This window comes from Leucoraja erinacea, chromosome 13 (assembly GCF_028641065.1).
Source record: "Leucoraja erinacea ecotype New England chromosome 13, Leri_hhj_1, whole genome shotgun sequence".
Lineage (NCBI taxonomy): Eukaryota > Metazoa > Chordata > Chondrichthyes > Rajiformes > Rajidae > Leucoraja > Leucoraja erinaceus.
This window is the reverse complement of record NC_073389.1, coordinates 34,801,901-34,828,844: the sequence shown is the minus strand read 5'-3', so window position 1 is coordinate 34,828,844 and position 26,944 is coordinate 34,801,901. Positions and strand designations below refer to the sequence as shown.

The 26,944-nt window shown below is 42.8% G+C and overlaps 1 protein-coding gene across 1 annotated transcript in view; it reads right to left on the bottom strand.

Moving 5' to 3' along the window:
* wwc3 (WWC family member 3) overlaps window positions 1–26,944 on the bottom strand; it is a 166,401-nt gene that overhangs the window by 68,898 nt on the left and 70,559 nt on the right. Inside the window, exon 2 of the mRNA XM_055644886.1 lies at window positions 13,833–13,942. Coding sequence (XP_055500861.1) covers window positions 13,833–13,942 — 110 coding nt within the window. The remainder of the gene's footprint in view (window positions 1–13,832; window positions 13,943–26,944) is intronic.

Below are 26,944 nucleotides of genomic sequence, written 5' to 3'. Positions count from 1 at the left end.
GAGTTGCATTATTTGTCGGTCGCAATATTTCCCACAGGCTAAAGGGAGGTCTCGCATGTTCTCTGCAACATCAACAAAAGACGCTTGACAACCTCAAGGGCCTGTCCCACTTAGGCGACTTTTTAGGCGAGTGCAGGAGACTCTACACTCGCCACATGATCGCCACATGGTCGCCACATGTTCGCTGGTGGTTGCCGTCTTAACCTTCCTGTTCATCACGGTGTGTGTCTGTATCACCTTGGCTTTGCACCGTGTGAATTTCAGTCCGCGCTTCCCCCGCTTTCCCCGGCCCTGCCTTTGCGATATGCTTGTGTGTGTGTGTGTGTGTGTGTGTGTGTGTGTGTGCGTGCTCCACTCTGACAGTCGCGTTCCAGTTTCCGGTTTTTCAGGCGAGTGCCGCGAACTTGACACTCGCTGGCGGTCGGTCCGCTGAAAAATCGCCTAAGTGGGACAGGCCCTTAAGAGCAAGAACAATCCTTGGGAGGAAAATGATTCCAGCCATCTCATATCAGTTGTTCACTGCATATTACTGAGAACACTGTACTCACTCAAAGCCATTTAAATTCCAATGTCCATTTCAATCAATACAACATAGTTGTGCTTTTATTGAAGGGCTTAACAAGCAAGTATTTCTATTAATTATTCTTAGTTTTTGGAACGTTTTTTAGCTTCAATAAGATGATCCTTTTGCCAAAAAAAAAACATAACAAAAAACATAGAATAAAGGGGGCGAGGGGAGTGGCGAGTCGAGGATCCGAGAGTTGGTTCCGGACGAGTGAGGCATGGGAGATCATTTAGCTGGCTCCTCAACCTGGGGAGTGGTGAGGACCCAAAGGCTCGGCAGTAAATAAAGCCTCTACATGAGGGGAGCTTGACAAGCAGAGCTCGATGCCCGGTTGTAACGAGTGCCCCAATAACTTGGAACCACTTACACTAACATCTCCTTCCAATGTTTATGTTGTCTGAAGAAATGAGTGCTTGTAACTTCGCATTATTACTGAGTAATGTAATTACATGTGTACCAATATGGAAACCGCCAGTCCATGATTCACAGTGGAAAGTGCGAGCCTGTAATTCTAGAGCAACTACTCAGGACCTAGACACCAACGAGCTCAAAGGAACGATCGATCACCATATGTATAATGCTTAACAGCAAGTGCCTTTATACAATCATATTTCTAGGTCACAAAAGAAACTTAAAAATAACTATGGTGATAAGACCTCAGTTTTCTGTGTTAACTCTACTGAGAAGAATCAGAAGAACTTTGGAATATACTGTAGATCAGCAACAGAAAAGGGCAGAGAAATGGCAGATGGAGTTCAATCCGAGCAAGTGTGAGGTGTGCACTTGGGGAGGTTGAATGCCAGGGAAAAGTATATAGTTTATGGCAAGACCATGGGCAGCACTGTTGCACAGTGATGGAGTTGCTGTCTTACATGGCCAGGGACCCAGGTTCGATCCTGACTATGGGTGCTTTCTGAATTGAGTTTGTACGTTCTCCCTATGACTGCATGGGTTTTCTCACGATTAGCCATTTCGCATATATCAAGCACAGACTAACTTGTGGCAACTGCATTGCAGTAATCACTGTCTCCTCAAAGTGTTTTCCCCCTCATTTTACTTTACATACTTATTTACAAGAATGATATGATAAGACTTCCAATGTATTAAAATATTTGAAAGTTTTTCATTAGGTTTGTCCAAGATAATTTGTTGAAGTGCTGAACATTATATTCCTCATTAAACATTGCAGGGATTGGAAATTAAGCCTGCTTGTAATTTTACATTAAAGAACCCAGCATCCTTATTCCTTGTACTCCAGCTCAGATTGACTAACTAGATATTCTGCACCAGCATACCATTCACATACTTTATGGACCTCATGTTATGAGCCATAGTTTGTTCAAACTTGATTTGCTGATCCAAAAGATTACTTCTCTTTTTACACAGTAACAATTCACAAAAAATGCACTCACGGGTAGCGAGGCGATGGTGAGTGTAGGGAGTTTCATTATTCTTTGTTATGAGTTCACAACCATAGCACCATCTCTTTAAGATTTTAAGGAGCAGCTGGTAGAGCTGCTGCCTCACAGCTCCAAAGACCCAGTTTCAATCCCGGCCTCTGGTGTTGTCTGTGTGAAGTTTGTACTTTCTTTACCGTATGGGTTTCCTGCGGGTTCCCCAATTTCCTCCCACATTCAATAGACATGCAGCTTGGTAGGTTAATTGGCCACTGTAAATTGGTCCTTGTGTGGGTGAGTGGTGGAATGGTCAGTGCCGGCTCGGTGGGCTGAGGGGCTTATTTTCATGCTGTTTAACTATTAGTTCTGCGTCACAGAAATAAAAATGGACGAAACATGAACATGGGTATCATGAATTATTTTGAAATGGCAGAATTGCTCAGCTGGCTGGGCTGCTGCCGCACAGCTTCAATGTGGATGCTATCCCAAACCCTGGTACTGCAGTTATGGAGTTTGCATGCTCTTCTGATCTGCAGAATGCTCTGGTTTCCATGCACATCAGAAAGACATGCTGGTGGTAGGTTAATTGACCAATATAAAGTGCCCTGGTACTGGTGGGTGAAATGTGGGAATGGGATGGGAATGAAATGTGGGAATGTGAGAGAGAACAGGAACATGAGGGAGAATAGATTGCAGAGCAGAAAGTAGGCAGATTGCTTTGAAAAGAGGAGTCCATTTCATCTACTGAGTCTATGTCGTAAGGAAATATGAAGAGGAACCAAGGAGGCAATTTGGGAACATAATTCTATTAGTTTTAAAACAGTTATGGAGAAAAATAGGACTGGTCCACAAGTTATGATCCTAAATAGGGGCAAAACTCATTTTTGAGGCATTAGACTGCAACTTGCAGAGGTCGATTGAGCAAAACTATTTAGAATTAAAGAGACATCCAGCAAGTGGGAAGCCTTTAAAAATAACAGTGAGAGGGGACAACATGTTTTTGTCAGGGTGAAGAGTAAAGCTGGTAAGTTTGAGAACCCTGGTTGATAAGTGATATTGAGGATCTGGTCAGGAAGAAGGGGGCATATAACAGATTTAATCAGACGGGAACAAGCAAATCTCTCAACAAGTAGACAAAGTGTAGGCTTGCATAGAAGAGGGAAAGCAGGTGGACAAAAGTGGACATGACACAGATCTGTCATGTAGGGTAAAGGAAAATTCTCAGAGATTCTACAGGAATTTTAAAAGGGTGGCGGGAGAGAATAGGTCCTCTTAAAAATCAGCATATCAGTCATAATAGTGGATGAAGTCAGTCAGTTGTGTGTAGGTGCAGGAGGTGGCCCCAAAGCAGTCGTCAATGTAACGGAGGTAGAGGTCGGGGATGGGGCCCTGGTACGTATTGAACAAGGATTGTTCAATGTGCCCGACAAAGAGGCAGGCGTAGCTGGGGCCCATGCATGTGCCCATAGCTACGCCTTGTGTTTGGAGGAAATGGGAGGAGTCAAATGTAAAGTTGTTGAGGGTGAGGACCAACTCCGCTAGGCATACCTACACACAACTGACACATTGACGACTGCTTTGGGGCCACCTCCTGCACCTACACACAACTGACTGACTTCATCCACTTCACCACCAACTTCCATCCGGCACTCCAATACACCTGTACCATTTCCGACACTTCCCTACCATTCCTTGACCTCACCATCTCCATTGCAGGGGACAGACTTCTGACTGACATACACTACAAACCAACTGACTCACATGGCTATCTGGACTACACGTCTTCCCACCCTGCCCCCTGTAAAGACTCCATCCCCTACTCCCAATTCCTCCGCCTACGCCACATCTGTTCCCAGGATGAGACATTCCATACCAGGGCATCGGAAATGTCCTCGTTCTTCAGGGAACGGGGATTCCCCTCCGCCACCATAGATGAGGCTCGCACCAGGGTCTCATCCATACCCCGCAACACTGCTCTCTCTCCCCATCCCCGCACTCGCAACAAGGGCAGAGTCCCCCTGGTCCTCACCTTTCACCCCACCAGCCGGCAAATACAACACATAATCCTCCGCCATTTCCGCCACCTCCAACGTGACCCCACCACTCGCCACATCTTCCCATCTCCCCCCATGTCTGCCTTCCGCAAAGACTGCTCCCTCCACAACTCCCTTGTCAATTCTTCCCTTCCCTACCGTACCACCCCCTCCCCGGGCACTTTCCGTTGCAACCGCAAGAAATGCAACACCTGTTCCTTCACCTCCCCCCTCGACTCCATTCAAGGTCCCAAGCAGTCGTTCCAGGTGCGACAAAGGTTCTCCTGTATCTCTTCCAACCTCATCTACTGCATCCGCTGCTCTAGATGTCAGCTGATTTACATCGGGGAGACTAAGCGGCGGTTGGGCGATCGTTTCGCCGAACACCTCCGCTCTGTCCGCAATAACCTACCTGAACTCCCGATGGCTCAGCACTTCAACTCCCCCTCCCATTCCCAATCCGGCCTCTCTGTCCTGGGTCTCCTCCATTGCCAGAGTGAGCAACACCGGAAATTTGAGGAACAGCGCCTCATATTCCGCCTGGGCGGCTTGCATCCTGATGGCATGACTGTTGAATTCTCCCAATTTTGCTAGCCCTTGCTGTCTCCTCCCCTTCCTTAATCCTCGAGCTGTCTCCTCCCATCCCCCTGCCCTCGGGCTCCTCCTCCTCCCCGTTTTCCTTCCTTCTCCCCTCCCACCTCCCATCAGTCTGAAGAAGGATTTCGGCCCGAAACATCACCTATTTTCTTCGCTCCATAGATACTGCTGCACCCGCTGAGTTTCTCCAGCAATTTTGTGTACCTCTTCCAGCATCTGCAGTTCCTTCTTGAACAATTCTTCACACAAATGTTTGTCAGTATATGGTGCGAGCTGTCAGATGAAATGATTGAGGCAGCTTGGCTCTTGGGCAGTTTCTTCTCTCCTCCATACTTTGCTCTTGCCATCACTCTGATATGTTAATCTTCATCTCATCTGCCACAAGTCATTTTTTCCAGAATTGTGGTTGCTCTTTTAAGTACTTCTTGGCAAACTGTAACCTGGCCATCCTATTTTTGTGACTGACTAGTGGTTTGCATCTTGCAGTGTAGCCTCTGTATTTCTGTTCATGAAGTCTTCTGCGGACAGTGGTCATTGACAAATTCACACCTGACTCCTGAAGAGGGATTCTGATCTGTCGGACAGGTGTTTGGGGATTTTTCTTTATTATAGAGAGAATTCTGTCATCCGCTGTGGAGGTCTTCCTTGGCCTGCCAGTCCCTTTGCGATTAGTATGCTCACCAGTGCTCTCTTTCTTCTTAATGATGTTCCAAAAAGTTGATTTGGGTAAGCCTAAGGTTTGGCTGATGTCTCTATCAGTTGTATTCTTGTTTCTCAGTCTCATAATGGCTTCTTTGACTTTCATTGGCACAACTTTGGTCATGTTGATAAACAGCAATAAAGGTTTGGAGTGATGGAAAGACTGGAGGAAAGACTAGGTCTCTTGTACCTGCATTAAGGAGGCAATTAAACCTGACCTGAGCAACTACAAACACCTGTGAAGCCATGTGTCCCAAGCATTATGGTGCCCTGAAATGGCAGACTATGTATAAACACTGCTGTAATTTCTATATGGTGAAACCAAAATGTATAAAATGGCGTTTTATTAAAATCTGACAATGTGCACTTTAACCACATGTGATTTTTTTTCTATTACAAATCTCAAATTGTGGAGTACAGAGGCAAATAAATAAATAATGGGGCTTTGTCCCAAAACATTATGGTGTGCACTGTAGCAACACATTGATGAAGCAGTGTACAACATCAAATAACAAGGGTCAAATATTGGGAATGCATTCACATTCCAGCATCTTTAGGCCATCTACAGGAACTGATCGCTAAACTAATTGAGTTCAGTCATTTGAGGTATTTTGGCTAACCCGCAGAAAGAAAGGTGACTCCGTTGTGAGATATTTATTGCCTTGAGCCAGTCGGAAGAAAGCGATTGGTACCCGAGTGACTCAAACCCATTCTGATCGACAACTCAGCGGACAGAGACTTCAACCTTAAAGCTTGTACTAGTCTCGGTGTGCGTGTGTCTGGATTTCACAACATCATCCAAAGGTCATGTCCTCTAAAGCCTGAGTCAGCTTTGCTTTGAAGTGATAAGCTGGTATAAGTAGTCCACTTATTACTTTCATTTACTGAGGAACACAGGAAAACGTTATTAACTACAATAATGATAACTGTTGAATTAATAAATGATATATGACTGAAAGTCCTTTGTCTACCTCCGTCGAAAGATTAGTGCTCTCTGTAATGAAAATTTGCATGGGAGCAAAGGATTGCTCATGTAACGGAGGTTCAGAGTAAGGATATATCACTGAAAGCTACTGGAGAGATATAAAACAAATTTCAAAAAAGATGAATGGAATGTTGAGCTACATCTAAACAGGCATGAAAGGCAAGTTTCAGCAGCACATAGTTCTGATTAGACCCAGTCTGCATTTACTTTAGGAGAAGTCATCTGGGTATTGGAAGAGGTGAAGTTATAATACACCAGGTAACATAAGGGGTTGAATTATATGGTCAGATATTGTGCAGTCCAGGTTTATGTTTGCTTGGAGATCAATACACGTTGTGTGCTCTTTAAAAGGAACTGAATAGGAGATAGAAGAAACTATATACTGTATGGTGATGATGACTGTATGGTGATGGTATGGTTTCGTTGTCTCTGTACTGTACACTGACAATGACAATTAAAATTGAATCTGATCTGAATGAGGCCAATTTTTTTAATTTGAGTCAACGTATTTATGGACATTATCAGCAAGTCATTACTCCAAGCCAACGAGAGGCTGGTCCTTGTGTTAACATTAAACTTCACTGGAAAAGTGGGGGAGGTCAAAGGCAGAAGCATTAGCTCAGGATTCAGGTGGAGAATTAAAGTGACAAACAACTGGGTTACCCCGGTGAGTGAAAGGAGAGGCACTTCAAAGAACTTTGTATCCGCTGGTGTAGAGGAAAGATGATTGTGACCAAAATAGATAAGAATAAACTGCTCCTTTATCAGAAAAAAACATTTGGGTCCTTGGACTTGCAAACTGCCCCGTCATGATCATAACTCATTTTTCTCCTTCAACTTCAACAAAACAAAGTAACTTATCGTTGATTTCAGAATAGGGAAGTCAGGAGATCACAATCCAGTTTTTATTGGTGGATTGGCGGTGGAGAGAATCAGTAGCTTCAAATTCCTGGGCGTTAACATCGACTAACAATAATAACTTATCTTTTTCTCCTTCCCAGTTCTGGCAAATGGTCTTTGAAAAGTTTACTGTTTGTCTTTCCATAGAAACTGCCCAACTGGTCAAGTGCGTCTAGCATTTTCTACAAGAACATGCATTTAAACATATTATTTCCCACCCCTACCTATCTTTTTGGCAGTAATACATTTAGCAACCAGGTCATCAGTGCTTTCAGCAAGTTATAAGTTGCAAAAGGTAGGGGCACCAGCATCAATCCTAGTGCTCCTTACATTTTGCTTACCAGAAAAAGACCCATATATGCCAACCTTAGCCAGTTAATACTTCATCGAAGGCAAGATAATTTTCTGCTCTAAGATTCAATATGGCACTTTCTCAAATATCGATTGTGGATCGAACTTCGATGGTGGACCTGTACGACCATCTGTTCCACTTCATCCACAGTATGCAACTTCTTCACAAAATCCAATAAATTGATTAAAGACAATTTCCCCTCTCACAAACCCTGTTGACTCTGCACAATTACCTTGAATTTTTCCAAGTGCCTGGCGAAAACATTAAAAAAAATAGCTTCTATAATTTTCCTCTGTTATAGACATCAAACTAAATTGAAACAAAAATAATGGAGATCTACTTGCATAGTGAATTAACATGTGGTCGAGGGGGGGAGGGTGGGGTGGTCAAGAAATAAAACTGTCTTCACTGCTTGTGGAGCAGGTGAGATGATCAGATGCTTGATATCAGTAGCAAATGCTTGCACGAGCAAGATATGGAGCTGGATGACTGGGAATGTACAAATGAGGTGAGGAAAGAAACATTGAATGGGTGATTTCATAAATACGCAGCTACAAAAGAAGTTGTGACATCTATCTGATGTACACGCAAACTTTGAAAAAAAAACAAAAACGTTCATGCCAGGGCAGATTAGTTTCCTCTGAAAGCTAGATGTGGGCTCACAAGGTCATGAGGCAGTAAGGTATGAGTTTTCTTCCTGCAAGACCTGTCACCGTAAATCAGTTACCACTGTTACAGAATCCTACACCAAAATACAGCCCCAGCTGTTCACGGATAGCACTGGCACAGGGACCGTTATACGAATACCAGCATGGAAAATTATCACATTCTCAGGGCTGCCAACATTGGGTGAGAGCTGAGACTGAGAAATTGTGGGGGAGTGTAGCGACCGAGGGGATGGGAAGGGGGATGTCCCCCCTCCCACGGTAGGGAGCTTTCGCATTTTTCAGCTTGAAATTGGGCAATCTGGTGCATACTGTAGCGAGTCTATTAACTTACACTTGAAAGCAACATTTATGCTTTAAATTGGATTCGGTATGAATAAGATTCGGCTAAATTACATTCCACAGTAGAGCCAGGCTCGGATCAACAGGTGCAACACATGAATGACTATATTCATGTATGGAAATCAGATTATAATTCATGCTGTTATGCATATACAGAGAGAAAAACAGAGAAACTGGGCAAGAGTCGGACTTCCATCATTGTTCTGCATAAATAAATCAATCAACCTTACCCTTTGACTATAGAAACAGGATGAAAATAATGCCACATATTCAAACGTATATGATTCAATGAAATTAAGATATATATGTAAAACATTTATATGGAAACAGGCCCGACAGCCCACACCTACCAGCAATCTACCATACACCAGTTCCATCCTACATGCCAGACAATTTACAGAAGCCAATTAACCTACAAACCTGCACTTCTTTCGGATGTGGGAGAAACTAGAATATCCAGAGAAAACCCATGTGGTAGTAAGGCAGCAACTCTACCGCTGCGCCACCTTGCCACCGCATTAAATTATTTTTTCTATAATATATTTTTATGGTGTCACGTCAGTAAAGATGAACAAATGATTCTGATTTCTGCCCTTAGTTGGATAGCACACATCTCCAGTCATTGTGTATTATGCCTGGTTTTCAATCTCTTCAGTCTGAAGGTCTCGACCCGAAACATCACCCATTCTTTATCTCCAGAGATGCTGCCTGTCCTGTTGAGTTTTTCTAGTTTTTAGTGTCCATCTTCAGTTTAAACCAGCATCTGCAGTTCCTTCCTACACTCTTTGTTAAGCAAAACAGGTCCTATTCTCATAACATTTTTCACCTCAATTAAGTATTTTCTTCACCTCCGTTGCTGCAGAGAATACAATCCCAGTTATCAAATCTTTCTTCAAAGTGAAAAGAAAATTCCAACCCTGCCAACATCTTCATAAATTGCCGCTGGATTCTCTCCAGAGCTATTACACAATGTGTCATAGTCTTACAGCAAGGAAACAGGCCCTTCATCCCAACTTGTTCATGCAGATCAAGATGCCCCATCTAAACTAGTCCCATTTATCTGCATTTGGTCCATATCCCTTTAAACCTTGTGTGTGCGTCAGTGTGTGTGTAAGGGTGTATGTCAGTAATTGTTAGGTTGTGTGTGAGAGTGTGTGTCAGTGAAGCGGCAACAACACCCGGAGTGAGCGGAGGCTTGGCGATGCCCGGGGAGCCTTGCCCCCACCCCACCACCCCCGTCTCTTCCTCCCCCCGGGAATGCGGGCCGGCCCAGATGCTCTGTGTCCAGCTGGGCTCCGGGGGAGGTGAGGGACAGTGACCCGGGCGTCGGGCATCGGAGTGGAGCCTTAGCCCGAGATTCATCCCCACGGCTCCGGAGGCGGCACCGACGCCTCCACTCACCCGGTCCACTCCTGCCGGGGTTAAAACTCCATGCGGTGTGGACAGAGCGGCCAATGGACACAGAGGGTAAGGGTGCGAGGTGTGAGCGGTGCCTCGGGGGGAGGGACAGTGTTGGGACCACCGCTGTGTCTCACCTATCACCATCTGCACGGGAGAAACTAAACTACTTTTTTCCCCCCAGTAGTTTGACAGCCCTGCTTTAAACCAATGCCCTCTAGTCAGGTTTCCCAGGAAAAAGACTATGCATTCACCTTATATATTCCTCACATAGTTTTTATTCACCTCTAAAACAATTTTTGCTTTATTTTGAACTTCTAGCACCTGCAGATTTTTGAGCATGAGAAATTTGTGATGAGGTTGAGAGCGTGAGAATTTTGTCAAATGCGTGACTCTCACGCTCAATGCGTGAGAGTTGGCAGCCCTGCATTCTTGTATTAATTGAATGCTTCGTCCTCCTCCCTATCCACCCACTCACCCCCACTCTTGAAGCAATTAAAGCTTAACAAAAGTGCCTTTTGAAATCATTTTAAAAAAAAAGTGATTGGCCCAATGATCCAGCTGTTTGCAACATATTTTAAAAAGGATTACTTAAGGGGGTGGCACAGTGGTGCAGCTGGTCAAGCTGCTGCCTCACAGCATCCCAGACCCAGATTCGATCCTGACCTCAGGTGCTGCCTATGTGGAGTTTGCATTTTCTCTCTGCGAACATATGGGTTTCCTCTGGGTGTTCTGGATTCCTCCCACATCCCAAAGACTTTCAGGTTTGTAAATTAATTGGACTCTGGAAAAATTGCGTTGGGTATCGATGCAAAAGTGGGATAACAGAACTGGTGTGAACGGGTGATCGGTGCTGGGCCGAAGGCCCGCTTACATGCTGTCTCCCTAAACTAAAGAATAAGGTTCAGCCATGGCTGGAGGAACATTCAGCTATAATTGATGGCAGGATAAATAAGGCTTGGGTTCAGTAAAATCAGGAAATATGTATTTATCACATCTTATCGCATTAGCTGACAGACAAGAATAATTATAGGAGGCTAAAGAAGAGTAACTCTCATGCTAAGAATGCAGACTGACCTGATACAGAACAGAGCAGGATTATCAGAAAAAGCTATCCAGCGTTCTGTTTGATGACTCACTCCCTCAGGTCCAGTTCAATCATATGTTCAAATATTTCAGAGGATGTACCATAGGAGAACCCCAGTTATCTGCCCAGAAATTGCCAACAAGGGAACAATGCCCATGTGGCGTTTTGACACACAATGGCAAATATTGTCACAGCTACGATGCAACCTCCAGCTCCTTCCCATGCATATGGAAACATGAAGGTTTTTTTATAGACATTTGATCATTTCCAACATCGATGCCTACTCCTTGCCCTGAAAATGAGAGCAGTTGTCAGTTAAATGGTTTGTACATCCTGCAACATCACCATTTAAATGAGGTCATTTTCCAAAGGAGGTAACCACTTCCATATATGTGGGATCAGGCAAACAAAAAGGGGTGCGTGAAGTGGCAAAGTATCATGAACCCTCGCACCAATACACTCGGGCTTTCTGTGGGCTGCGGAGGGGAGGGGAGGGGTTTAAAAACAGCCATCTGAACTTTGCAGAATCTCCATTGCATTGTTCAGTCACGTGAAAAAACAAGTATCAGCCCTTCGCTCAGCTCATTATACCCGAATACTGTCAAAACCCCATTGTGTTTGAACATGGACCCCAAGGACAAATGATTTTCTAAAATGCTGCTTTTGTTATGGACTCTTCTGATTACGCTCAGCTGACACACAAAACCCGAAAGTCGAGCCTAAAAGTGCACCACAAACGAAAGCTAATCTACTGATTGCAGGCTATGGTTTCTAATCTACTGTGCACAGGTGAGTTTGCTCCTGGCATTGCTTGACAATTTGATTTCAATTCATTAAGTTTTATTTGGATCTTATCATCTTGACAGACAAACAGACATGGTCCAGTCATCAGCCTGGCACAGTGCTGAGGTGCAATAAAATTCAACAGTTGGTTAACATTTTAAGCTTGGTTTATCTAGCGGGGAGAATATTTTAAACATTGAAATCCTCTGAATTTGAAAGAGCAGTAAATTATCATAAACATCAAATTTGTAATTTTACTTCAAAAGAGCACAAGCAAATGAATCATTTTAGTTGCACTAAAACAAAAGTTTTGGAGCGATATTACAGCACTGGGCAAAAATAATTCAAGTGATGGTTTATAAAAGGGATAAACAGAGGAGCCTCTTTAATTGCACTCTGCTTAAACCACTTAAAAAGGAGTAAAATGTTCAGGGAAAAATGAACAGAAAGAAAATGTGTTTTTTTCAAGAAATATCATAGGGTGTGGAATTTAAAGCTTAGTTGAGTTTAGTTTAGAGATACAGTGCGGAAACAGACTCTTCGGCCTACTGGGTCTGAGCCGACCAGAGATCCCCGCCTATTAACACTATTCTCCACACACTAAGGACAATATTTACATTTACCAAGCCAATTTATCTACATACCTGCACGTCTTTGGAGTGTGTAGGAAACTGAAGATCTCGGAGAAAACCTACGCGATCACAGGGAGAACGTACTACCTTTGTACAGACAGTACACATAGTCGGGATCGAACCCGGTTCTCCAGCGCTGCAACTCTAACGCTGCGCCACAGTGCTGCCCACAAGTTCCACCACTTGAGTTCGAGTCAAACCACTTGCAGCTGACTGATAACGAAGCTGATCATGAGATCATTCACAGTAAGAATAATGCTTCAGCCTCTGGAGCTGTCTGCTAGAAACCTTTCACCTCACACTCCCATCATCCTCCTTACCGCAATACATGTCGGTGAATATCCTCAATCTACAGGGACACTCAGCAGATATGCCACCAGCAGTCTGCAAAACCATGGCTGATCCGTACCTCAGCTCTATTTATCCATCTTTGCTGCATAGCTGCAATTCCCCTACCCCACCAACAAAAAAAAATATTGGGATAGGAAGAGTTTAGAGGAATATGATCCTACTGGTGGCAAATGTCAGTACGGACAAGGTGGCTGTTTCCAAGCTGTACAGCTCTATGGCTCTATATTTAGTTTAGATATAGAGCATGTAAACAGGCTCTTCAGCCCATCAAGTCCATGGTGACCATCGATCATTTGTTGACACTAATTATATGCTATCCCATTTTTTCATTTGCTCCCTACACATGAGGAGCAATTCGGAGAAGCCAATTAATTTACAAACCTGCACGTCTTTGAGATGTGGGTGGAAACATCACTCCAAAGAAGTACAGGTTTGTAGGCTAATTGGCTTGGTAAATGTAAAAATTGTTCCTAGTGTGTGTAGGATAGTGTTAATGGGCGGGGATCACTGGTTGATGTGGACTTGGTGGGCCGAAGGACCTGTTTCCACGCTGTATATCTAAACTAAACTAAACCTGGAGGAAACCCACGCTGCTACATGGAGAATCTGCAAACTCCGCACAGACAGCACCTGAGATCAAGATCAAAACCGGGTCTTCAGCACTGTGATGCAGCAGCTCTACCAGTCGCACCCCTGTCTCACCCGCTCTTGTTGGAGTCTGCATTCTGCAAGCTCTGTATTCAAATAGCAGAGGAAATTTTTTTTTCTGCTTCTACTCAATCTTATTATCTTTAAAAGGTCTGGTGCCATCCTCAACCTATAAACGGAGCCATCTGTCAGTGTGCATGAGTGGGTGATGGGGTAGTTGATGACAGCCTCAAGCTGCAAGAGACGAGCATTCACAATCTTAAAAGGTAAATGCAAAGGTGTTCCCTTAAAGAAGGGCCCAATATCAAGGGATGCATATTGAAGATTATGAAGATTCTGCCATTACAATTCATTGTGGAAACATTGCTCTTCTCTGTTGAATGCACACTTATACTCACGGTTGATGTGATCGATATAATAGATGCCAGCCTGTGGATCATAAACTATTTCCCAGCCCAGTGGCAGTTCGTCACCAACACAGTCAGCAAATGTCAGTGGCTTGGTCAGTCTGAAAACACAAGAGAGACATGCAGAGTAAACATCGGGGTTCTTGGATTGTACCAACTATTCACGTTCAAAATAAACATAATCAGCACTGGGCCTGTACTCGCTGGAGTTTAGACGTATGTGGGGGATCTCATTGAAACATACAGAATAGTGAAAGGCTTGGATAGAGCCGATGTGGAGAGGATGTTTCCATTTGTGGGAGAGTCTAGAACCAGAGCTCAAGCCTCAGAATTAAAGGACGTTCTTTTAGGAAGGAGATGATAAATTTATTTTGTCAGGGGGTGGTGAATCTGTGAAATTCTTTGCCACAGAAGGCTGTGGAGGCCGTCAGAGGATATTTTTAAGGCAGATATAGACAGATTTTTGATTAGTACAAGTGTCAGAGGTTCTGGGGAGAAGGCAGGAGAATAGGGGTTAGGAGGGAGAGATAGATCAGCCATGATTGAATGGCAGACTTGATGGGCCAAATGGCCTAATTCTACTCCTATACAATGACCTTAATCAATTCAAAAGGTTACTTTGCTTCGCAGGGAGAAGAATAGCTGTTTGACCCGAGTATTTTCAGCATTCAACTGGATCATGGACAATCTCCATCGTAACTCAACCAACCTTAAATATCACTTATCAGAGTTTTGATGTTTTCATTCGATTCTCTGCCTCTCAACCTTATTTTGGATTAGGGGTGAGATTTTCACCATTTTGTATGTGAAAGCGAGTACCCCAGAATGTTCCTTCCTCTAATTTTAACATCATGGCCTCTCCCTCTAGAGAGCCTTGCTTCTGCTTATCAGGAGTGGCACGCAAAGGGTGGGATGATTGCCGCAGTCTCGGCCAAATAAACGTCAAAGTCAAGATCTACCTCGGCTCCAAACTGCAACATTCTGCAGATCCATAAACTCACTGACCCTCTTCCGTAATGATGTAACCATCAAAACAAGGTCCATTATTCACAGAGTGAGCAGAGTGACAATTGAAAAGTTCTAGCCTCTGCAATGTGTCGGAACCCAACATACTTTTGCATCGTCTCATGAATGCGATGAATCTTGACTTCATCCCTTTCATTTTCATTTTCTCACGGCCCTGAGGACACCACCTGTTTGCCAGTGACTGTGGGGTTATTAACACAGTACATGCTGTGACCTAAAGCTTGGATAAATCATTTCTGGACTGGGAAGACCTCTTTGTGATGTACAGCCAGACCCGATTGACCACAAGGACAATGACATTAGTGTCACAGATGCCCTCATCACCTCCTACTCTCACAACTGATTGTGCTTTTAGTTTCTGAGCTTTGCCAAACCCGCTCCCGAGTGAGAGAATAGATCAGAAATAAGGTAATATCATTGCGTCACGGCACCCTTGAGCAGTCTCTCTGGCCCTCACGGCATAGTTAGCTTTCTATAAAAGTCACATTTTAAGATCACTCCAATTACCTGCCTTTTCACCCTGTGCAAATTCCACCCGGCAGCCCTCTTTTATCAAATTTCCAGGTTAGTAATGCATAAAGAGACTGTGCTAGTAAAATGAACAAGAAAAATCTCACATCCACAACACTAAGCAACATCCATTTTCCCAACATTTTATGGCGACTCACTTGCCTACTTTGTACAACACAAGGAAGCCATTTGGCACATTGGATCCATTCTGCCTCCAAGCAAAACAATGGCATCATTCTCATCACACCTTCACTCTCATCACCCTTTTTATATCCTTGTCGTCCTGCAACTTATTTTCTCTAGCAAGTCCAGCAACCTCCCAGTCCGTACCTTCTGGGGGTGCAAGAGGAAACAGAAGCACCCAGGGAAAACTCATGTCATTACAGGGGAAACGTGCAATCTCCACACGGATAGCATCAGAGGTTACAACTGAACCCAGACCCTTGAAGCTATAACACAGCGGCACTACCTGTCGCACCATTATGAAGCTCCACTTAACATTTGGACATCAAGCAAATTTCCACTGGTACTCAAGCTAAAGAGCCAAAAGGCTGCTGAATGATGCTTTAATTATTCCACCCCAAGCCTGATTATTTTAAAATTGATAGATGTGTTCTCATGGATAAGGTGCATTTATAAACAATGAGCTACATGTCTAAGTGGTGCCAGGCATGAACCTTCAGGTGTCTTGATAAGATGGAGAGGCAGGGTGGGTGTGGGGGGGGGGGGGGGGTTAAACGGTATCCAGAGAAACCACGGTAGAGCAAAACATTATTTTTGAGCCGGCAAGAATGGATGCATTGCAAAGGAGCAATAACTAGGCCAGGCTGCAGCCAAAGCAGGTTGCTGATGGCTACCATGTGTGGTCAGCCGTTGCTTCATTCCTGAAACATTCACTGCCAAGCCCCCAGGCAGGCCTCATGACTGTGTTGACCTCATCTACTCCAATCCAAAGTATGAAGGTGGAGTTGAGGAGGTAGAGAGGGGAGGAGGGTGGGGGGGATGGGAGAAAAGAGGTGGTCTCTCCACATTGCCCGTTGCTGAAAGACCGCTTTGTGCTCAAGAGCACACAACATGGACTTTCCTCACTGTCCGTCCCCTCCACCACCATCCAAGCATTTGTTTACATTTCAATCTATCTCCTTTTCCTAAAATAAACCATTTCTCCTCTCGACTGAAAGAAAAGGTTCAAAATCTGAGGCAGCGAGAAGTCTGTTTACAAGAAAATGTCAAAGCGCATTCCATTCCTGAAGGAGCAATAAAATAACTTCCTTCACCTCTGCTATCACAACTTAAAGCTCCTGCAGCTTTGGAATTTGGCTTTTGCTGACACTGTAACAATTCACCTCAAACAACAGGTCATTAGATTAGCAATTTCAGGGAGTTCACATATTGTACTGAATATTATCTGTCTTTTAAAAGGGTGGTAGTTAGTTTGTTTAGTTTATTGTCACGTGTACTGAGGTACAGTGAAAAGTTTTGTTGCGTGCTAACCAGTCAGCGGAAGGACAATACATGATTACAATCGAGCCATCCACTGTGTACAGATACATGATAAAGGGAAGAACATGAATAAAGTTTAGTGCAAGATAAAGTCCAGTAAAATCCGATCAAAGATAGTCTGAGCAACTCAGATGAGGTAGATAGTTCAGCACTGCTCTCTAGTTGTTGGTAGGATGTTTCAATTGCCTGATAACAGCTGGGAAGAAACTGTCCCTAAATCTGGAGGTGTGTGTTTTCACACTTCTATAGGGTGATTTCACGAAAGGTCACTGGATCATAGATCCTCACCCACGTGACTGCAAAATTTAACTGGGGTACAAACGTCACTTCCAGTATATGTTATTGATGCTAGAAACGTGTACTTTCAAACCTGTTAAAAACCGCGAAAAGGGCTGGTTTTTGAGCTGTAAATAACTGTGCCAGTCGGGGTGACCGCGAGGCACAGCTATCTTACTTTAGAGTCCAGAAAATAAAGAAAAACAAAGCTAAAGACAAGAGAGCACAAGGGAAAATAACAGTGGAAGTTGTTGGCCGTGCAGATATAAAGATCAAAAATATCGGGATTTTATCGCGTTTGCTCACTGCATTTCATCAAAACATCAATAATGCCTTAGTTTTGATGAAATGCAATGAGCAAACGCGATAATTCCCGATATTTTCAAGATGGAGAGACGGAAATAAATTTCTTCCATAGGTGGTAAATTCCATAGGAATTCTCTGCCCAGGAAGGTTGTGTAGGATAGGTCACAGTGTATAAAAATACAGAAATCAGTAGATTTTTATATGTTAATGGGATTAATGGATATGGGGGTTATTGCACGAAAATTGCAATGCGGAACAAGGTCAACAGTGACCATAATGAATAGTAGAGCAAAGGTATGGGCAGAATGCCTATCCTGTTTCTATTTCTTGTGCAGACACACTTCAGGATCCTCCATTATCACAACATCAATTATTTTTGCATTATAATTACTCTCCAAAAAATGTAAAATTTGTAAGCAGCTGACTTTGAATAAACTTGACTTGACTTGGCATTGGAACTAATTTGCTTCTGACAGGGCAAAGCAGAATGTTCCCTCAGATGTTAGTACCAATACTGAAAGCCTGTTCAGAGATCTCTTGCACGTGTTCAGAACTCTAATGCGTCACAGAATGGTCTCACGCTAACAGGGTGACAAGCATGGAATGTATAAAGGACAACACACGGCAACTTGGAAAAGTTTAAGAGCAATTTGAAAGCTCACGAGTTAAGCAGTAAACCACATACTTAAAATTCTACGGTAATAGGTTTACTTTTCCTGCAGCAATAAATAACTATATTTGGTAACACACTAGTTATTAGGTTTACTTAGAATTCCTATCTGCAGTACTTTAACTGAATTATTAGGCAGTTTATTTTACAAAAGGATTCTGGTGTCAAATTTCTTAATGTCTTAATTTAATATAAACATTTTAATCAACGTACACTATCAGAGTCAAATCTCATTGCATGGTGCTGGCAACCCTAGGAATGTGTTTCTATGAGCTCTTGTCTTTGATTGTAACAAAATCATTTCTTAATTTAAACGGGTTAACATCTTTATTAAAAACAGCTGGAATTGTATTTGAAGGTGAATACAGTCACATGTACCGAGATACCGTTTTGCATGTTGACCAGGCTGATTATACTATACGGGTATGCCAGTAGTGTAATGTTTATAATGTAATGTAACAGTGATAGAGAAAGTGCAGATAATAAAATAATGTAAGGGCCGCAACGAGGGAGATTGGAAGATCAAGAATGACTGCGATGGTGAATGGTTCTTAATTATGTTGGTTGCTTTCCCAATACAACAAGAAGCATTGATGGAGTCGATGGGGAGGAGGCTGGTTTGCAACATGGACTGGGCTGCGTTCATAACTTTCTGCAATTTTGTGTGGTCTTGGGCAGCACAATTACCATATCAAACTGTGGTGCATCTGGATAGGTGCATCAGTAGAAATCGGGAAGAGCTATTGGAGATATGACACATTCTCTTAGTCTTCTGAGGAAGTAAAGGCGTTGGTTTGCTTTCCTGGCCTTAGCGTCAATGCAGTTGGACCAGGAGAAATTGTTGGTGATGTTTATAAACAGGAACTTGAAGTTCTCAACGATCTCCACTTCAGCACCACTGTTACTGCCTGGGGCAAGTACTCTACCCCACTTCCTTCAGTCTATGACCAGCTTCTTCATTTTACTAACATAAGAAATGAAGTGAATATCCAATCCCAAAGCCTGGGGAATGCAGATGTACGACAATTTAGAATTACAAAACCAATGTTATTTCTAATTTACTGCACGGATACTGCTGTTTGCAATTGAAGATTAAAATGCGGAGTTCAATTAATGGTGAAATGGATATTTAGGGAGTCCTCGCATTGCTTGGGCTGATGGTCAATATGTTTTTGCAACCAAAGCCTGATCTTTTGTCTTAATAATTGCAGAAGATTCAGTTACCCAGGCATTCCTGCACCGTTCCATTCTTTCAAATCACCTCCCGCTGCTCAGCAAGACGATGCTGAGTCTTCCGATAGGAACTTGGATAACTGTACCTGAACCACCCAAAGTGGAAGGTTTGACATTGGAGTTTGTTCACTTCTGTCTGCAATGACCCAACTGCTGGGCTAGGAGAAATCTTTATTCCTTTCTTAACAATTTTCTCTTTTTCTCCTTGCCTTTTTTCACAGCATCTCGGCATTTCGCTGGACCATCAGTACAAACAATCCAACACTGTGCCATATAGAGTGACCAGACTGGTGACCAAATGCTAGGTTCAAGAGTTCAATGTAAGGTGTGCAATACTAAAGCAGAAAGTCTGAGAAGTTTACAACATGTGAACAGCCGAGGGTACAAAAATAACAGATTCTTATGAAGTAGGAACACTGGATGTATACCAGAAATAGGGAGGGAGTGAAGCCGTAGAAGATTTTGACGAGGGTGCCATAGCAACGCAATGAACAGGAATGTAAGAGGCTGCGAGAGAGAGTGGTGGACCACTCAGTCCATCACAGGCACAGAACCTCCCCCACCATTGAAAGGATAACATAAGATGTTGGCTCAAGACGGCATCTCTCAGAGGATCCCCACCATCCAGGCCATGCCCTCTACTCATTGTTACCCTCAGATAGAAGTGCAGATTGAACACGGGTCTTTGGTCAAACTGCTAGGTTCAGAAACCACGAGTTTTCTACAAGTATCAGGGTCTTCAACTAATCTAAACAACCCTAATCCTACCTCGACAATGGAATACATTACACCCCACCTCTTCACTATGTAGTTTTGGTCTAATGTCCTGTTTTCGCAGTCTTATTTGCTTTAGAAATTTTATGTGTAATTTATGTATGATTTGGTCTTGTACTTTGGTCTCTGTGCCTGTGATGCAGCTGCAAACAAGAGTTTTTCATTTTACCTGCAACTCATCGTACTTGAGATATTAACAATAAACTCAAGCCGACCTTAACTTTTTTCAAATGGTCAATTGGTCAAAGGCAATCTTAATCAGCAACCCACACCAGTGATGGATGTCATAGCACTAGCTATCAAGGAAACCTACCTTGTTTGCCCCCCCATCCCCAAGTCCCCACCAATCATCAAGCATTCATGTACATTCATTCCACAACAGTCCCACTTCATTATCCCCCTCATTCCCATCAACTTCTCACCCTCCAGATTCTTCACTCACCCATACCACCCCAGGACAATATATAGAGGCCAATTAGCCATGCAATATCTGATCTTGGGGATGTGGGAGGAAACCAGAGCACCAAAGGGAAACCCCTGCAGACACAGAGAATGTAGGAATTCTATACAGACATCACCCGAGGTCAGGATTGAACCATGGTCTCTAGGCTCTGTGAGGCAGCAGCACTACCTACTGCATCACAGTGCCACTAGTGAATGCCATATCAGCATAGAAGTAGTTCTGTACAAATTCAAATTTATGGAGGGCTGAAGAGGAATATGATTAAGAGGTCAATGATTAAGATGGCAGCTCTGGATGAATGATGAAAACATATGGCTACAGACAACCTATTCTTCATGTTCCTTTAAACAGCATGCCATACCAAGCATCCAACCACGAAGTACATCAAAAGTAGGCAGCATCCCAAAGACAGATTTGTTTAACACACTTGATCCAACCACAAAGGATATTTATATAGAAGTTGCAAAGGAAAACACACAAGGAGACTCCACTGAGGAGATTTGAAACCAACACTCAGTTTTGCAGAAAGTTTCCAAAGCTTGGTTAAATGGACAAATTTTAAGAAAGATTCTAAGCAAAGTAAAAGGGATTCAGTGAAGGGAATATAAGAAAGACTTATATTTCGTAACACCTTTTACAAATTCAGAATGCCCAATGCACTTCAGGCAAGGAAATGAATAAAATCTGACAGCAACGTTTCAATAACAGCAACCAAATAATTAGTTTGAATGGTATGGTTTGAGAGATGAATATTACTCAAGACACCAAGAGAACAGACATTAATTTTTTTTTAATTTATTTTCAGTGATGTTATTCCAAAAGAGCAGTTTTAAAAGTTATTTCCAAAGGGCATTGTTATTTGCTGCAGTCTCTCTCAGTGTCCGATTTTTGTTTTAGGGGGGGGGGGGGGGGGGGGGGGGGGAGAGATTTCTGATTTGGAACAAAATTGTTTTCCAAATATTTGTTTAAAATGGAGATGCTGAAAATCTGAAATGACAGAAAATGCTGGAAACATCCCAGCAGGTCAGACGTCTGATACATTAACTATCTCTCTCCACAGGTACTGCCTGACCTGCTGAGTGTTTCCAGCATTTTCTGTTTTTATTTCAAGAGTGCGCCAAGGATCATGGCTGACAGCAAGAGCCATTGCTGTAGATTTAACCTGACTCCAATTTCTTCCCCATGCACAACAATCCACTACAAAGCCACTTTGAAAAAGTTGCTGAGATTCAGAAATTCATTCCTGATCAGGCACATACCCAGGCACATAAATATACTTCCTGGATTCTACTGGACACAAAAGGCTTCTAGTGTTACGGGAAGATAGCAAGAATATGATACTGAAAGAGAGAATGAGGATTCATGTATTGCATGATGAAGCAGACTCAAAAGGGCCAAATGGTCCACGCATGTTTAATGCATCAGCAGTAAAGCATGCTGTTTGACGTATATAACAAATCTAGCCAAATCTAGAATTCCTAGCCAGTATGATAATGCCCATCACTGTGCACAACCAATAATCAAGAGGCAAAAATGAATCAATGTTAACTCAAATAGAAAATACTGCAAATAAACTACAGGTCAGGCAGCACCAATGGAGAGGTAAACAGGGATAATGTTTCAAGTGGGTGACCATTCAATAGCTATCATGCATAAACAGTTTGAAAAGGTTTACAGCGCAAATTCCAGGTCCATGCCAACTTAAGAATGTTTTTAAATTATAGCGCTATTATTCATATTGCAGTTATTTGAAAATGTTTACCTAAATATTTACCACCTTTTAAAATATATTTAGAACTAGAGACAGGGGATCTACTACTGAGCTCGGCTCGGACAAAACTCTGAACATTAGTAGCCCATTATGTGTTTATTTGCACTTTTGCAGTTTATTTATTCATGCGTGTATATATTTATATAATGGTGCATGGACACACTGATCTGTTCTGTAGTCATGCCTACTATATTCTGTTGTGCCGAAGCAAAGCAAGAATTTCATTGCCCTATCACGGGACACATGACAACAAACTCTCTTGAATCTTGAATCTTGAGAAAGCCGAGTCAGAAATAAATCCAGACAAAAAAGAATCAGAATTGTTATGGTCCAACCTATCCAGCAAGCAAATAGCTTCTCCTTCGCATGTTACACTAACGTCATAGGATTATTGAGCACAGGAAGTAGTTATTCAATTGTTAACGCCAATGCTAACCGTTTAAAAGAGCCTTCAAATTACTTTGATTTTATCATATTTTCCTTATCATAGCTCACACAGAAATGCAATCAGACCATTCTCCCAATTAATTTTTCGATACCTATTCCTCGATTCTCCCACCAGATTTACAGCCATGAATTAAACCACCAGCATGTAGCTGAGAGAAAGTTGGAACAGCCAGAGGAAACTAATGCAAACTCCATGCAGACAACACCGGAGGTCTGGATTAAACCCGGTCCTTGGCATCCAAGGCAGTGTCTCTACCTGCTGTGCCACTCTGGTGCTGCTCTTTGTGCTGTTATCCTCACAACCTTGTGTAGCTTGTGTCACCACCGCTCCTAATATTGTAAGGCACAGAGCATGAAAGTTTCAGCTGAGCAGATGCAGGCCCACTCTGCAGCCTTCAATGTGATAGACATTTTATTCCTGTTTCTTTCAGTGAGCATGGGAGAAATTTAAATAATGTACTTTGCACATACATGTGGTATCGATGCAGCTTGGATGCAAATAGAGATGATTTTTTCGTCTGTTTGCAATGCATGTAGCAGGATTCCATTTAAGTACAACCGCATGTTCTAAAAAGTCAGCAGCCCCATACATGCACAACATTCCTCAAATTCTCAACCCCCATCCCCCATTTTAAAAATAAAGTTGTGAATTAGCACGGTGAGCACGTTTTATTCCCTTGTATATAAAACTGAAAACAATTGGTGCAATAACCCCTTTCAGCAGGAAATACCAGCATTATGAATATTCCATTTATTTTTAACTACTTAGTGTTCCTTTGTATAATCCATGATCTCCTCAGTTTTCAGGGTCATTTACATGTCATTCAATAGGGCAGCACAGTGGGACAGCTAGTATAGCTGCTGCCTCACAGCGCCGGAGGCCCGGGTTTGATCCTGACCTCGGGTGCTGTCTATGTGGAGTTTATATGTTCTCCCTGTGACCGTGTGGGATTCCTCCAAGTGCTCCGATTTCCTCCCACATCCCAAAGATGTGGGGGTTTGTAGGTTAAATGACGACTGTAAACTAACCCTAGTGTGTATGGAATGGATGTGAAATTGGGATAACATAGAGCTGATGCAAATGGGTGATCGATGGTCGGAGTGGACTCAGTGTGCCAAAGGACCTGTTTCCATACTGAATCTGTACACTAAAAACAAAAACTTAGTACATCATAAATAAAGACACAGCACTTCAATATTGGAAGGAACTCCATGCAGCGGTCCAATATGTTAGATACATATAACTGGGAATCTAGAGGTGACTCCCACTGCACTTCTGATGAATAAACAAACCATGAGGTACAAGTGTTTAAGAAAGAACTGCAGATGCTGGAAAATCGAAGGTACACAAAAATGCTGGAGAAACTCAGTCTGAAGAAGGGTTTCGGCCCGAAACGTTGCCCATTTCCTTCGCTCCATAGATGCTGCTGCACCCGCTGAGTTTCTCCAGCATTTTTGTGTACCCATGAGGTACAAGTATGTGCTGGGCGTGAGATCTCAATGCCACATTCACACATGATACACATGTAAATATGTATCTTTCGCTTGTCTGTTTGCAAAATAGTAAGCCTACAGAGTGAAAGATTTCATGAGTGATGAGTGTAAATGATAATACTTTAATTACTGAATATTGTAGTGAAGAAGATTTGTAAATGGCTTGGATTCACTTCATATCACTGATTACTGGTGATTCCTCTGGTGAAGCATGCCAAATAGTACATTGCATTGGCGATGGGAATCACTGATAGCAGCTTCTGGATTTTGTATGCACATCAACAGATGCTGCTGCTGTCAGTTGCACAAAGTAATCATGACAATAATATCACCATCTTTACAAATGCATAATAGTTGGTATCTGTGGCAAGGCAGTAACTGTAGTAATATCATATTTTATTTTCAGTCACCATTTAGTGTAAAAATGGAAATTATAAGAAGTGCTAAGTTTGGGAATGGATTTAACTCTGGGTTCTCAGGACAACCAACCATGTGCCAGAAACTCTGGCCCAGAAATTCCTCTGCACAACTGCAAAACAAAGTTGTGCATTTGAAAGCTGGCTGAAGTCAAGTAGAACAATATTATATCCATTTTAGGCTCTTTTAACACCCACTGGGAAAGTTCAGAATCAACTTCTCAGTTAGAATTTCATCTGTACTCGTTCCTTTGTTTTCAGCCAAATATTTCTCCATGACCAAAATTAATCTACAGCACGATTTTCAACTTCACTTCTCTGAAAATGGAATAATAAGGCTTTACTAACCCTGCTAGAGAGTCAACTACATTCTTTGCACCCCATGAAATCAGTGATCTGGTGAGATCTCAAAATTAGCCTGGACTATGCTTCTACCCATCGGGAATGGGTTTATGGACATCTTCAGCTTACTTGCCTCAGTATAATCCAAGGCTGATGAAGATCTTCACTAGACTGTCCAAATCACTCCCTCTCCCACCCATGTATGTCCCATCACAAGCAGGTAACAACATTTGATCTATTTTCTCTGGAGTTTAGAAGAATAGGAGCTAATTGAAACAAACAATATCCAGATGGGAAGAATATTGCGTGAATATCAAGATGTTTTTACTAATGGAAGAATCTCAAACAAGGAGATGTAGTTACAATATTAGGGGACTGGTTATTTAAAACGGAGGTACCTATGAGTTTGTACTTGCAGATAATAGTGAATCTCCTGATTTTTCTTCTAGATAATTGGATATATTTAATGAGGAACAAGATACATTCATGAAAGATCATGGCAGTGAGGGCAATGGGGAATAGAAGAGGAATTGAGGCCTGCAGCAGATCAGTCATGATTACAATGAATACAGCAGGCACGAGGGGCCGTGGCCAACTCCTCCTCACATTTTTCTTGTGTTCTTGTTGACGAGCAACCTCCCCTGTGGCTAGCAGAGTGCTACTTGCTCCGTGATACATCCAGTTTTAAGAGCAGAGTGCAGTGTGAGGGAAAACCCCAGCAGCTGCAGGAAGTTTCACTACATCAAGAAAACTCACTGCATTGCCGTGACAGCACAGGAACAACCAACAACGCTCCTCTGTGAAGATCTGGATGTTTATGAGACCACCATGAGAGGTCGATGCACAGAGTCTCTTGCCCAGAGTAGGTGAATCGAGGACCAGAGGACATAGGTTTAAGGTGAAGGGGAAAAATTAATAAGAACCTGAGAGGTAACCTTATCACACAAAGGGTGGTATGTGCATGGAGGAGGTAGTTGCAGCAGGGGCTATCCCAACATTTAAGAAACAATTAGATAAGTTAATGGGGTAGGCAAGGATGCGCTTGTTCTTGACTGGTGGAATATGATTACCCTTCGATAAAAGGGAGGAATTTTCCCAATGTATTCCTTTCCTGATCCAAGCATTTCCCTGCAGTTATGCCTCTCTCCAGCAATTCAAAGGCCGTGGGATGAGGTTTAATGATTTAACTATCATGGCTGTGGCACTGCTGGATATGCTGGTTATTTCCTGTCCAGGAATTTATGAACACAGGTATAATTTAACATTATTAAATACAGTGCCCTCCATAATGTTTGGGACACAGCACAGTATGAGCATTCACTGGACAATTCAAAGAATCACAAATATTGGCTCCAAGTTAACTAACAAAACCTCACAACATGCTGTTTAAGAAAGAACTGCAGATGCTGGAATAATCGAAGGTAGACAAAAATGCTGGAGAAACTCAGCGGGTGAGGCAGTATCTATGGAGTGAAGGAAAAGGTGACGTTTCGGGTCGAGACTCATCTTTTCACAACGTGCTGGTCGTTTCAGTTTCATGTATGGCTGAAAAAAAGCTGCGCAAAATGTCCAGCAGTGTGAGAAGTCCAAAACTCCAGTGCACGTCCTAAATTGTCATTAACATCTAAATGTTGCAACAAGGGTGAGAAGTCTTTCTCACGGACCTGGTCATTGTGGCCCACAGTTCAGTTCCTTCCGTTGAACAAAATTAGGAGGAACTCATGAATTTCTCCAGACTGCCGCATCTTGTGCATAGAAACATAGAAAATAGGAGCAGGAGGAGGCCATTTGGCCATTCGAGCCTGCAGCGCCATGCATTGTGATCATGGATGATCATCCACAATCAGTAACCCGTGCCTGCTTTCTCCCCAT